Source organism: Solanum tuberosum, unplaced genomic scaffold, assembly GCF_000226075.1.
Source record: "Solanum tuberosum cultivar DM 1-3 516 R44 unplaced genomic scaffold, SolTub_3.0 scf00339, whole genome shotgun sequence".
Taxonomy (NCBI): domain Eukaryota; kingdom Viridiplantae; phylum Streptophyta; class Magnoliopsida; order Solanales; family Solanaceae; genus Solanum; species Solanum tuberosum.
Window position 1 is genome coordinate 306,668 of NW_006239260.1, and position 14,561 is coordinate 321,228.

The window sequence follows — 14,561 nt, forward strand, 5'->3', positions numbered from 1 at the left end:
TTGACCAAAGAAAAAAGAGGTGTCAATCTATAGAAACCTCAAAGTTATGGACTCGTATAGAATTAAAAGAAATTATGAGTACTTAAATGAACTTTTAATTTTATTCTTTTTACTTAATATTTTCAAATTTCCTTCTTTTTTTTACATGAATTTGCTCTATTTGAGACGGAGAGATTTTCGAAAATAGACTCTCCATCCATACGAGATAATAATAAAATCTACATTCAAACATTGCTCCCAATCGCCCTCCGGATCATGAGGAGCCAACCGTCTTATTCACTTGTAGGATTTCATTAAATATATTATTGTCATTGTTTCTATTTTTAAGTTTTGATCAATTTTGTGATTATTAAAAAAGTGTATATTTTTTTTTAAATTCCAAAATAAACTAACCTATTTATATTGTATTTTAAAAATCCTTTTTAAATTATCGTATTTTTGTTAATATAATGTACACATTCAACTCAGTATAAACTTATTTTTTTATTTTCATTCGGCATTCAATACTTGCATTGAAGCTCGATTAAATTCAAATTCGCATCGTGAAATTTCACATTCACGCACAAATTTTTTTATATGGGAATAAAACACTCCCTAATAAAGACCACTTTAAAGCTCGATTATATCTAAATTTGCACTAAAAATCCTACATTAGAAAGTAAATAGCAACTCTACAGCCTAGACGAGTCCGATACCTCATATGAAAGATCAAAACTCCACCACGACCCTTATTGTTAGAAACCAGTACAAAAAATTAAAAAGTAAAAAAACAAGCAAAACCCTTTGCCCGAAAAGAAACGAAAGTGAACATAAAAACCCATTTTTTACATACGACGGTCGACGCCTCTTCTCTAATACTTAAACCCTTTTGTTAAACCTCTTTCTTCTTAGCTTCTTCTTCTTTTTTTCCTTTTCCCCACAGCCGAAATCTACTTACAGTGGGGGCAAAGCAATTGGGGATTCAGCAAATAATGGCAACACATTCAGATATGTATGCTGTTAAATCTCTCAACAAATCCCCCGGTCGCCGCCGTTTTACTGTAAGTTATTTCTTAGTTTTCTGAGCCTGTTTTAGAGTTGTTACATGTTATATGAAGATATGGTAGTCGAGGATTAAGGTACAAGTTTTGTAAGTAGTGGAATTTTATTAGTATTGTTACTCTCTTACCATTGCTTCAATTTTAGTATTACCTTGTTGTTTTCCTTTGCTATAGTAACTGTATAATTTGTTGTTGCTATTGTTTTTACTTTTTAATCTCAAGGTATCGAAAACAACCTCTCTACCTCCCAACCTTAACCTCGTTAGAAAGCAGAGTTGGCTGACTGCCGGTATATCTTTTATGTCACCAGCCACATAGTCCGCCGCAGCGTCTTTCACTTGTGGGGATTACAGTGGGTTTGTTGTTGTTGTTGTATTTTCATAAACTTTACTGCCTCTTGTTCAATTTTTTCTTATTTTCCTTTTTAGTTCGTTGAAAAAGAATGCATTTTTCCTTGTCTGACAACTCTTTAGTTGTAATTTTTCATGTAGCATGTTTAAGATGACAAAATTAAAGGGTATCTTTGGTACATTTAGTCTATCTTTAATTTAAAAACCACAAATTTAAACATCTTTTTTTACTTTCTTAAATTTAGTGCCAACTAACAAATTGAAACATAGGGAGTGCATATTATGTGAATGATGCTCTTTGTTTCTACTATTAATGTTTTGAGGCGGCCTGAATATATCAACTTATTTGCAGTTGCTTGTTCTTCTTCAATTGTAAGATTTAGTGTCTATGTCAAGGGTAGTTATGTCAGACGCTTTGACTTACAGTCGAGCCTACTAAATGTGCAATTGCTGATAGCCTTTTTGCTAGTTTATGATGTAAAAAGTATGCATAACATTAAGCAATTTTTTACGTCTAAAATTTGTACATGAGTCCATTGTACTCATTTTTGTTGCACCTATGATTGTCAATTGTTTCTTTCCTTTTGTGGGGATTGAATTTATTGAATTTTATGTATGGTGAAGTTCAAGACATTTTCAGAGCGGATTGAGGATGTTGACATTGATGTGTACAGAAATCTTGACCCTTTAAAAGCTGAGCCCACTGAAGGTTCCTCCTTCTTCCGGGATTGTATTACAGAATGGAGAGTACGTACTTTCATATTGTTGTTTGAAGATTTCTTTTACCTTATATGTAAAAATTGTTGAATATTTAGTTAATTCTTTGTTTTGGGAGAATTTCATTGTTTCAACTGTTTTTTTCATGTTGAATTTTATTAACTTTATATTTCATCTGCGGAGTGTGAACTTTTTTCGTTTTGTTAGCGTGACAATTACAAGTCTTCTGTTTAGAGATCTTTTATATGGGCTTGAACTTGATGTTGGCGAAAAATTGTCAGCAAATCAATTCTGTTGATGATGTTTTGAGAAGTGGGATGAAGCTGTTGTTTCACAAAGTCTTAGAATTAAGTTTTGGATAATGTTAACATCTTTTTGCATTTGATTATGTTTACATTTTTGTATTTGAAGAAGATCCAAACAGTTCGTAAGGGTTCAATCAGGATTTCTTTTCCCTATGAGGCTGTAAAACAAAACACAGAAACAGTTGGTAAAGAGTTCTATAAGTTTCTCCATTGTCCAAATAGTTTGGGATCTGGTACGTGCGTTTGGTTATAGTTTCAGTGCTTATAAGCACCAGTTCAAGCACATTCAACTCTTAGAGAAGTATTAATGTTGTTCGAAGAACTTGCAAGAAGTGCCCATTAGGCATTACACCAGATCCGACACATATATGTCTAAGCAAATGAAGAGTTCATGCAATATAGCTTCTGACTGCTTTGCCATTTGATTTTGAAGTTCCTTTCAACTGCTTTTGATTGTTTGTTTCTTAAATTTTAGGATGTTTTGTCTTTTCTTTTTTGGATTTCCACTTATTTCTCTTCTCTTTTTTTGGGACAAAATAACAGGAATTAAACACTGCAGAGGATTTTATTTCATTTTATGAGGAAATATTTCCCTTGGTACAGACGCTACCGCAAATTATACTGCAGAAGGAACTGATAGTCGCAAAGCTTCTTTTGAGACTGGACATGAAAGGGAGACTATCCCTTGAGCCAATCCTCGGGTATTCTGGGAACTTACTGGATTCTTTTATTGATGATTCACTTGGTTTTTGCTTTTGTCGTCTTGTGAACAGTACATCTTTTTCTCTCTAGTTTCGGAAGTTCACCGCCTCTTATATCTGAAAAGATTCATAATACTAAAAAAAATAGATTCTGATTGACCAAATTAAGAGCTTTCATGAACAGGAAAAGACTTTCTGATAAAAGAGATAAATAAAAATGTACAGGGAAAGACTTATTGAGGTTTCTTGATTTGTTCTCATTTGAATATAACCCCTTTGCTAGTGGTGAGAGCACGAAGCATGATGTGTGGGTTAGGCTCAAATCACGGGTTCAAACCCTGCCACAGAAAAGTGGGTATTTAAGTGGTGTAGGAGGGGGGTTATCTACCAAGTTTTGAACTACGCGCCACTGGCCTCAGAGATTTCTCAGTTATAACAAAATAAAAAAGAAAGAAGAAAATATTACTCCTTTGATTGTTTTTGAAGCATAAATGCTACTTTGTTATCTACTTCAGAATTACATTAGGCTCTCAAATCTCCTAAAAATATTCCTATATCTGTAAAGTGCTTAACTATTCCTAGAATTACATTATTGTTCCCATCATTTTCTTAATAGAGCGACAGAGATAAAGTGATTAACTATTGCTTTTTCCTCTTTATTGTCAAGTCCCGTTATTGATGAGCTATAGTTATCTGTAGGTTGATTGCAGCCTTATCTAGAGATCTCCTGGAGGACTTCTTACCGTGAGTGCTGCTTCTATCTGATTTTCTTCTTGCTTCATGCCGATGAACATTGTGGGGATTGTTTAGCACCTTGCTTTTAGTTTCACAACAGTAACATTTGGAAATAGTATCGTCATTTCTGGGAACAATTCCCTAATATTGTGGCCGCTGCTGTCAGTTTTTCTTGCTTATCTTGTTTGGCTGTCTTTTTGTTTTTATCCTTCTCATTTTGCAGATATTATCTTCATATTTTAAATTGATACATTTTTTTTTTGAACTTGGTAACTTTGTATTATATCACAAAACAGTACATGGGTCGTACTGTAACCTTATATACAAGTGTACTCCTGATTTCACTTCTCTACGTCTAAATTGGGTCTAACACATCAATAATAGAGACAGTGTGATTAGAGTATAACTGATTACACCAAAAGACTAAAAGTAAAATGCAGTTTAGTTTAACTTTCTGCACATTGTTCTCTATGCTCTCAAAACATCTTGAATTCCTTTCTTTCCAAACAGCCCACCAGATAACCCCCGGGATAATTCTCCATCTACCTCTGTCCTTAGCATGTACACCTGCTTCCTCCCAGCATAGTAATGCCTCAGCCACCTTCCTGGGCATTGTCCAGGAGATGCCTTTGAGGCTTAGGAATATTCTCCACAGATGATGGGTGTACTTGCATGTAAAAATAGATGGTTATGGTTAAATTGATACATTTTGTTGGTGTCTGTTTTATTTGTTTCCCTGTTATGTTGCTCGGACTTTTCAAAAAGGTCAACGGATGCATGTCGGATTCTCCAAAAGTAGTGTATTTTGAAGAATCTGACACGAGTTCAGCATTGAAAGAGAAGGGTTCGTGCAACTTAGTTTCCCTGTGCTTCATCTGTCTAATTTAACGGTGTCATGAATGGTAAAAAATATTCCATATGACCTTGAAGACGTTTAGTATTTGTGGGTGTGTGCAGATCAACCCAGTACTAGAACTTCTACAAGTTTGGCATAAAGAACATTTCAACAGTTTTACCCATATCTTTATGCTAGCTTATTCCACTATGTTCTAATACTTCAGTAATTTTATGCATGCAGAACAGGTTTTAGTTGTTCCTTTAATAATTCTAGTCGTATTTTTGTTGCCAGCTTTCTCCAGAGGATTGCTGACTCTTTGGCGTGTCTTCTCAAAAGTGGTGCTGATAGAGAACCAGATATAATTGAGCAGGTACTGGGTTTTGCGCAAAGAAATCTTTAGTATGCCAGCCTCAACATTATCTTCATATCTGATCTGAATTCTTCTTTGTTGTTTTGCAGATTTTCAGGTCATGGTCTTTTATTATGATGTACCTGCAAAAATATCTTGTTAAAGATGTTGTTGATGTTCTAAAGTAAGTTTACCCAACTATCAAAGCTTCACTTTGCAGATATGACTGTGATTCTCTGTCAATTCAGCAGATTATACTTATAAGTTGTTCTCTGCAAATAATTGGAGGTTCCACTTGTTTTGGGTGTTAGTAAGTAGCTTATCCCTCTCTCTCTCCACAGGGTAACAGTACAATTAAGATACTATCCCAAGGAGTATGTCCACGAATTTATGGCCGACTCAGTATCATTCATATTGAGGAATGCTCCTGTTAAACAACTTATAAAAGGTATTCTACCTGTGTGCCTGTCATGTGTTCTTGGAGAAATTTCTATTTGTAGAGATGTAGTTGCAAAAGAATATTTGACCTGACCTGTTTTAAGCTATCAGTTTCAAAATGTAATAATCAACTGTTTCTATGTCTTAACTTTGTATATCACTCCTTTATGACCCTTTTTGATGACTTACTATCTTATAGCTTTTAATGCTTTGGGGTTAAACAATTTCGTCATCTCCAAGTCTAAAGAAATGAAATGCATGGAAAATGGCATAATTTGTGTTTATGAACTTTTTAGGTGCCATTTCAAGTATATCTGTTATGGCTGTATTCTTGTTTGCTTCTTTTGGGACTGATTTACTATTATGTATTATCGCCTTTCATCGTAGTTAGAACTATTTGGCTGAGCAGGGAGATTTGGTCTAATTTCCTTCATTGTTACCGTCCTTACTCCCTGTTCTATTTATTTCATGATCTTTTGTCCTCTTGTGCTGTGTGCTACATTCAAATGATTACATAGGCAATGCACTTATGGAAAGAGTTAACATGACCAGCTTTTGGTGCTCTTAGTTTTGCCCCTAGTAGATCTTATCCTGCTCATTATTTAGACCTTAAAGTTTTAATGATGTTCTTTATACAGCATGATGCTGGACTGTATTATGTCAATTCGTTATTATGTTTTTTAAAGCTTGTGGCAGAGAAGTGCAGAAATATGACTTCAAATGGTCAAGTGTTTTGCAATAAGTTAACTGTTGTTTCTAAACAAAATATTGATCAAGCAGAACAGGGTTTTCTCTTTTAGGTGCTAAATGCTAGTTATCAGTGAGGTAGTTGAGAAGACTAGGAAAAGAAGCAAAATACCTATTATGGCTCAGTTCCTTTCTAGCATCTGGGTTCGGCATCCCATTGTGCAAATCAAGAATTTATCATAGAAATCCTGATTTAACCCTGATAAGAACCGTATGACGATGACTCATAGACCATTTGTTTCTGAATCAGAAGAATTTAACTTCATCAGAAAAAAAAGATCAAGAAGTACTAAAGAACTGACTAGTAAATAAGCTTGTACAAAGATTTCTGTAAACAAACCCTGTAAAGAGATGCTCAATGTCTGGCAATTTTCTCTTTGATATGCCTGTTTCATGGGAATATAACAGTAAGAATCCTAGGCTGAAATTAGAAAACATTAGTCTTCAAAAAGAAGTGTTAAATACCATCAAATTTGTTATGAATGCTCTAATATTCTCAAGCATCTCGGTAGTTCCAAATAGGGGCTTAGGATGTATTGTCACTCTTCCTATGCCTAGACAGAGTAAAAATGCAGTTGTTGCTATTAGATATTCAGATTTTCTGGAAATCAACTCGAGAGGTATCACTTTGCAGTTCCTTCTTGTTCTGATCTCTTTCGTGTATCATTCTGTTCATACATGTTTTTTGTTTTTATGATGGGTGAGCAAGGTAAGCACACTGCTATCTTCAGCTAAACATTCCTCATTGCTATTAACTTCTTGAAACCAACAGGAGTGAGGAAGCTTATGTTTGAAGTTGCGAAGAAGCCATTGGAAATAAGAAAGTCCGCTGTCAGTTCACTATTGTGGTATGTTGTGAGAGGAAGCACCTCAAGGTTACACTCAAGGGCTGAACAAGTGTTACGCCTACTGACTGACAAGTCTCTGTTTGTAATAGGTGATCAGTTCACAGGGGGTAAGCTCATCTACCATTGCAGTACTTTCTATTTTGCTGCCTGCAGAAAATTCGAAGTGCTAGCTCCGTATAAAATTGCGCTTAGATCTTTCCATGTTCTATATTTTCAGGTGGTAGGATATACAAAATTTACTGTGATTTACATATGAGCTTGAGGAGAAATGTCTAAAAATTTAACATAAAATTTACTGTGATTTAATCATGTATGCTCAATTCATATTAATGCTTTCTTTGTATCTAATGGTTTTAAATATTGTTGGAGCAATGAAATTGTTAAAGCCTTATAAGAAATGGAAGTGTTATTACAGTCCGTCATATTGTTGGGTCTAGCTTTTCCATTTGACGTGTTTTTTGGCAAAGTGTAGGTGTTGAGGCTATTCTTGAAGTTCTTGTTCTAGCACTGCAGAGATTATGTGAGGAATTGGAAGCTACAGAGTTGGAGTTGATGTGGGTTTGCTTATATGAGGAGATAACGGAGTGTGTATCTCAAGGCCACCTATTGCACCTTGGTCGCCTTTTATCCCTTCTTGTTTCTACCCTGCAAGCTAGTTACATTCAGAAAATTTCTGGTAGGCTATAAGCGATGTTCATGTGCTTTGCCTTGTACATTATGAAATAGTTTTCTAAGATATTTTGCTTATTCCAGATTACCAAGGGGTGCTACAATTGATCCAGTTACTTGTACAGACTTACATTCTGCCTTATCCTACTGTGAAGGCAATTGATCAAACATCAAACATTGTTGACAAAGTTATGCAGTCAATGCTTTGCATTCTTGATGGTCTATATAGAGCTAATAATATTTCTACTCTCTCTTCTGTTTCAATGCAATGGGCTCCTGTGTTTGATTTGAGGAATAAGAGGTATTGCCTTTCTTTTGCAAATGTGAGCTTGTCTTCCAGGTGATATTTCTTGCTTGTTTCCCTAACAATTGCCTAATGTTGTAGTTTGCTGTCTTTTGTCGAAGATCTTCTATTGAAGGACCCTTGCATTGTCCATTTCTTCAGAGCTAGCATTATAAGGTCCTGCCCTTGTCCCTGGCTTCACTTTTGCACATGAAAGCACACTTCATGGGATGAATTGTGGTTTCTTGTTTTTTGGTATTTCTTTATATGTGATAATTAATGGTTGCTAACTGATCTTTAATCTTTGAATGACATTTCAGTGCATTAAATGATATGATTGAGATTTCAGAAGAAGAGGTTATACATTTGCTGCAGATCTTTTTTAAGAGGCTGCCAGCACAAGGGCATAGCTTCTTGGATGAAGTTCCAAATGAGAAGCTTTCAAGAATTCGTAGTTTTCTCCGAGAAGCCATTGGCCGCTGGATTCGGCGGATTCAAAAGGAACCATATTCTACCCAAATTGAAGAAAATGAGTTAGCCATTCTGTGGGGAATCGTAGGCTGTTACCCTATAGCAGGTGGTTCAGCGAATGAGTCATTGCTAATGGACTTGGTTAATGCTCTAGATGAGCTTTTGAGTACTGAATCTGGTAAGACATGTTATCTGAGATGAGTTAGATTCCTTAGGGAGAAACTTAGCTATACAAAGTTCTATACCACCTTTGGTATTTATGGGACAAAAAAGAACAAATATTTCACACACCAAGTGCTAAAATTTAATTGGGGGATGTTCATGATATGGACCTTAGTGCCTATATGCTAGAATGTGTCATCTGTTTCTAAAAGAAGCGAATCTTTGATGACCTTGTTGCTGTGAGTCTGTGACCTTCCCCCTCCCCCTCCAATGTATAGGGAATTTTTTTTCACTAAAACTTATTACATGTCTCTCTTTCTGACTGTCCTTTGTGTGCTTTGCTTTTCTTAGCTGACATTGCTGGGCATCCCAGAACTACCTGGCAGAGCTTGGTTGGTGCTGCATTGGGTTCTTATTGCAAGTCACTGACCAATCAAAATTCCAGATTTGATGATTCTGTCGTAAGCAGTTTCTTAGATCTGGCAAGGAAGCACAAGACATGTTCTCACGTGTTGTCTCCAGTAGCTGATTTTTTGGATTCAGTTTGTGGGTATGTTCATATTTGTTTGAAAATCAGGTTTGTAACTCTTTTTACTCCTTTCAGTTGGTAACCCCTTTACAATTATGCTTGAAGGTCCATAATCCAAGCTGATGCAAGCACTAAAAAGTTTCACCCAGAGCTTGCAGTGAGTAAGTTGGTGGATGCCTTAGGCGTGTTTGCTGCAAATTTGAGCCACCACGACAAGAATTTGCGGCTTTCGACATTGAGAATATTGTGCCACTATGAACCTTTGACTGATGTCAGTTCTACTAATGAACGGCCCCTTGAGAAGAAAATGAGAATGGATAATCCTCAGACCACTCTTGTGGATTACCATGGCAATAATGTATGAATGTGATACCTTCTCCTTTGTTATGTAATTTCTTCTGTCACTAATCCTTTCCTGGTTATTTCCAGGTGATTCATCTCCTACTTTTGATTGAAGAAACGCCTCTTTCTATTGTGACCAGTAGAAAAGTCATCCTACTGATATCCAAAATACAGATGAGTTTATCTGCTGGGAGGGTAGCTGAAGAGTATATGCCTGTTGTTCTCAGTGGAATTATTGGAATCTTTCATAACCGTTTTAGCTATTTGTGGAACCCAACATTGGACTGCATAGCTGTCCTCCTCAGTCAATACTTTGGGCTGTTGTGGGACAGATATATTGAGTACCTTGATCATTATCTGTTTGTTTTTCTGGGTTCTCGTGATGAAGCTGCTCAAAGCAAGGGGGAATCGTTAGAAACAGCTAATAGTATGTTCCATCTATTTTATCCCAGATCTCAAAGATAAATTTTATCTGTTGGCTAGCTTTTCTTTTACTCCATACAGTCCACTGGCTATTCTTTTTTGTCCACAGTGGTTTTACTTATTAATTATTGTGATATATATTTGCAGATTTGAATGGAAGCTTTAGGTCTTATGTCTGTCCGGTGTCTGATGATGCGTCATGTGCAACAGTTTTTTCCTTGTTGATTCAGTGCTTACAGAGAATTCCATCTGTTGCTGAATCGCGTTCACGACAAATCATCCCTCTGTTCTTGAAGTTCCTAGGCTATAATATTGAAGATCTTAAGAGGTTCATTTTATTTTTCAACTATAGTTTTTAAGGTTTGCAGTAAGTGTGTGCGCTTCTATCCTCTCCAGTTAACCAGTGTTTATCTGCTTGTTCTGGAAAATGCAGTGTGGAGTTATACAATCAGGAGGGTTCTAAGGGGAAAGAGTGGAAAAGTGTTCTTCAAGAATGGCTGTCCTTATTCAGACTGATGCGAAATCCTAGGTCTTTTTATCTCAATCAATTCTTCAAGGAGGTTTTGCTGTACAGGTTTGCGTTTTGGATTATTCTCAACAGTCAAAATTTGTGTACTTCATTAAATCTTTTTTGAGGTTACCTATTAATTGTATTCTTCCTTCTTTTTTTTTTATTTATTTATTTTGGGGTGGGGGATTCAGACTTCTCGAGGAAGATGATGCTGACATGCAAAGTAAGGTCCTTGATTGCCTGTTAAATTGGAAAGATGACTTCTTACTTCCGTATGATCAGCATCTAAAAAATCTGATCAATTCGAAAAGTCTGAGGGAGGAGCTCACGACGTGGAGCTTATCTAGGGAATCAGATCTTGTTGATACAAGGCATAGAGCTTTCCTTGTGCCTGTTGTTATCAGAGTACTGTCTCCAAAAGTCAGAAAGTTAAAGGCGCTCGCTTCTCGTAAGGTATTTATCAAATTTATTCAATTTTCTCTGACCTCTAGTATCATAGCTTTTTGTTTCCTGTTCTTTACGTTCTCTTCTTTATTTACCATTTCCAGTATAATACGGTAACTTAATGCATTATTTGTCTCAGCATGCAAGTGTCCATCATCGAAAGGCGATTCTTGGCTTCTTATCTCAGCTAGATGTTGAAGAGCTTCCTCTTTTCTTTGCTTTGCTAATAAAACCCCTTGTATCGGCTTCACAAGGTGCTGCAGCAAAGAGTGCATGGCCCTGGACTACACCTGGAGTTCTTCAGCATGGGCTTGACTCATTTAGTGTCTTGGAGCATTTTTCCAGAGATTGTATCAATGTCATTTCATGGAAGAAGAGATATGGTTTTCTACATGTAATTGAGGATATTGTAGCTGTTTTTGATGAAGTGCACATTAGCCCTTTTCTTGACCTGTTAATGGGATGCATTGTGCGTCTCTTGGACAGCTGTACATCAACTCTTGAAGGGACACGAAATGATGGGACGCTGGCAGATCATGCTCACCAAGTAGAGGATAAAATCGTGGTAATGTCATCATCTGCTGTACTACAGCCTAGCAGGTTTACTTTTAGAAAAAAAAGACTGATGTTGTTGCCCAAAATATTGTATTAGGTGGTTGACACTTAATATTAATAGTAAATGATTTTGTATATCCCTTGATTTGGTTTTTGGAGGTTGACAGTATTAGTATTCCTTTCAGATCACCCTTGAGCAATAACCTAAAAGAGGTAGCTTTTTTGAGGGTGGTTTGGTCAACTATTCATAAAATTTATGGCTTAAAATGGGGAAGGGATGGGAGGTACGAATTTTCCCATTTTTCCAGTTAGAGTAAACTTCATTTTGGTTTTAATAGGCGACAGGAACACTCTGTATAGTATGCCATTTTCTTTTCATGGGTATTTATGTTTGATCTCGAGAGGAATCAAGAACTTTTAACTGCTGCTAACGTAGTTTTCCTCTATATAATCTCTGAGAAAACTAAAGGAAACTTTGTGTTTCGGTGTGGTTTGTAGAGGAGTATCATGAAGGGGTGGGAGGAAGCTAAACAAATTAAGGGACACCTTTAAGGGCCCTTAATTTGTTTGGTATGCAATGGGTGATGCTGGGTACTGTGAAGGAAGTTGTGCAAAGTTGGACCCATAGAAGGGGGGAAGAGAAGCCCAAGGACATGGGGTGTTGCCCCTTTAGCAATCATGTAGATCATTTGGAAAGAGAGCAGTAAGATTGCATTTGAATGGGTGGAACTAGATTTTGTGAAAATGCAAATTAGTGTTTTATCTCTAGTTTCTTTTTGGTGTATTTGTGAGGTCCCTATTTGTATGGAGGATTGGATCATTTTTGTTGAGAACCATGTTTTGGTGTAGGTTCTGAACTTTTGATATATGGTTTGCATACAGGGTTTCCCTCAATTGATAATCAAATTATTCCTTATTAGAAAAAAGGCGGCTCTGTGTTTGTGGTGAAGTTGTGAATTGAATGAAGAAATACTTATTAACCAGTATTTGAAAATACTGTATAGAAAAATCTTATTAACCAATGTCTTGGTTTTTGTGCAGACGAACATGGCTGCAAAGCAGTGCAAGGATTTGAGATCTTTATGCCTGAAGATCATCTCTTTTATCCTTAGCAAATTTGAAGATCATGATTTCAGTCCTGAATTTTGGGATTTGTTCTTTATGTCAGTAAAACCCTTAGTTGCCAGTTTCAAACAGGAAGGTGCTAGTAGTGAGAAAGCAAGCTCGTTATTTTCTTGTTTTCTGGCTATGAGTAGAAGTTCCAAACTTGTGCCTCTGTTGTCCCGAGAAAAGAACCTTGTACCTGATGTATTTTCGATGCTAGCAGTCTCAACAGCATCAGATGCCATCGTTTCCTCAGTTCTTAAGTTTGTGGAGAATCTGTTATATCTTGATATTGAGCTAGGTAATGAAGACAACCCACTTAAGAGATTACTGCTTCCTCACGTTGATGTACTAGTATGCAGTTTGCATCATCTTTTTGTACATGACGGTGCACATAAGAGGTATGACAATGTGAAATTTACGTTGTTGCTTTAATTTTTTTTCCCTCTTTGAAGATTGTGTCAATTTATAGGACTTCAATATCATGCTCAAAATTGACCCATATGCTGAAAACATTTCTTTGCTGGTTATAGCTTATTGCACAAATCTTTAAATAACTAATCCATGTAAATCATATATTCGTTTGGCTTGCGACTTACCAGCCTCGAAATTGTTCCTTAGCTGATATTACAAATTTTAACAGTCACCTCAGGATATGATGTCTTATGACATTTTAACAATTAGAGAGCCTATCAAAATGTGTTATCTTCACATCAAATGTGGTTGGATAATAATGTACATAATGCTCAAGTTTTGTCTGACCACAGTTTTACTTGCACTTGTAAGTGCTAACTATGAGTATTCACATAGGACTCAAATATCATCTTAAAGAATGTAGTGGCACTCTTAAACAACTATCTAGGTCAGTGAAGGAAAATTCTATTTTGAAGAAGTACTCAGTATGAACTTATCTTACTGGCACCTCGTACATTGATTCTTAATGCTTCATCAGCGTCCTGTTCCTTTTCACTATCGATTTTCTTCGCTGCTATTTGGAGCTACCAACTTGAGTTTGTATTGGCTTGTTCTTTTATTCTAATTCATTTTTTCTTAAATTGATGGGGATTAGTGAATCGTTTCCAACGATAAATTTAATCTGACTTATATATGAGCGGGAGAGAAAGAGAGTGGATGGAGGTAGGTAGGGACAGATCCCCCCGCGCACACACAAAAAAAAGGAAAGAAAAACACATGTATGCTTCCCAAAAAAAAGGAGGAAAGAAAAGAACACAAAGTATGTTCCTGTCCAACTAAATCTTTTTCTTTGTAGTTTTCTAGCTTTTTCTTCCATAGTTCTCCCACCCCACAACTACAAGAGAGAGTGTACGTGTCATCCACCCTATATGGCTAAGTGGACTTAGCATGCTCTTTATGTAATTAAGTGTTATATGAGATGCACTAGCATCAGTTCTCCTCTTAACTGATGTATTCACTTTTCCAGGAAGATTGTCAAATATCCTGGGGAAAAAGAGCTCAATGTCTTCAAGCTTTTATCGAAGCACATAAAGGGACCATTGGCTGCAAGGAAGTTTCTTGACATCTTGCTTCCGCTTCTGTCAAAGAGATCCAAAGACCCTGGTCAGAGTCTCAGTTTTGTCTTACAGTTTAGGTGGACCTGTTTGGTCTCATGTCCTTGCTCTTTTTCTAAGATTACCTTTCTTTCTGGTTGCAGAGATTTGTGTAGGCACTTTACAGATTATTAAGGATATTGTAGAACCATTGGGTAGTGAAAGCAGTAAAAAGACCGTCAAATCTGTTTCTCCACTCGTAATTTCTGCTGGCTTGGATGTCCGTACTTCTATTTGTGATGTTCTTGATGCTGTCGCAGGGAATGATTCTTCTGTACATCCTACGGTATTACTAGACCATCTAGTTTTCTTTTGAACTTGATGCTTTAGGTGTTTGTTGACGTGTAACACCTCTTAATTTCATACAGGCAAATCTTCTTCGTGAATTGAATGCGACGTCTACTGTAGAGTTGGGAGATCTTGATTATGATA

The 14,561-nt window shown here is 36.4% G+C and overlaps 1 protein-coding gene across 1 annotated transcript; it reads left to right on the forward strand.

Annotated features, from left to right (window-relative positions):
• Positions 1-4,625: 4,625 nt before the first annotated feature.
• LOC102588637 (small subunit processome component 20 homolog) lies at positions 4,626-14,477 on the forward strand. The gene is made up of 20 exons (XM_015315048.1): positions 4,626-4,692; positions 4,932-5,056; positions 5,146-5,219; positions 6,817-6,929; positions 6,993-7,175; positions 7,541-7,744; positions 7,822-8,038; positions 8,123-8,197; positions 8,341-8,669; positions 9,005-9,203; positions 9,288-9,540; positions 9,612-9,951; positions 10,095-10,275; positions 10,381-10,521; positions 10,650-10,911; positions 11,042-11,485; positions 12,499-12,962; positions 14,003-14,139; positions 14,234-14,415; positions 14,460-14,477. Exons 1-20 carry the CDS (start codon positions 4,626-4,628, stop codon positions 14,475-14,477), a joined length of 4,008 nt encoding a protein of 1,335 aa, XP_015170534.1.
• Positions 14,478-14,561: the final 84 nt, after the last annotated feature.

What these genes read in the sequence shown, in the direction of transcription:
- LOC102588637 (XM_015315048.1), top strand. Translation starts at nt 4,626, where the DNA reads ATGTCGGATTCTCCAAAAGTAGTGTATTTTGAAGAATCTGACACGAGT. An exon ending in AGGTGATCAGTTCACAGGGG is followed by an intron (nt 7,176 to 7,540) that starts GTAAGCTCATCT and finishes GGCAAAGTGTAG; the next exon opens with GTGTTGAGGCTATTCTTGAA. An exon ending in GCTTTTGAGTACTGAATCTG is followed by an intron (nt 8,670 to 9,004) that starts GTAAGACATGTT and finishes TGCTTTTCTTAG; the next exon opens with CTGACATTGCTGGGCATCCC.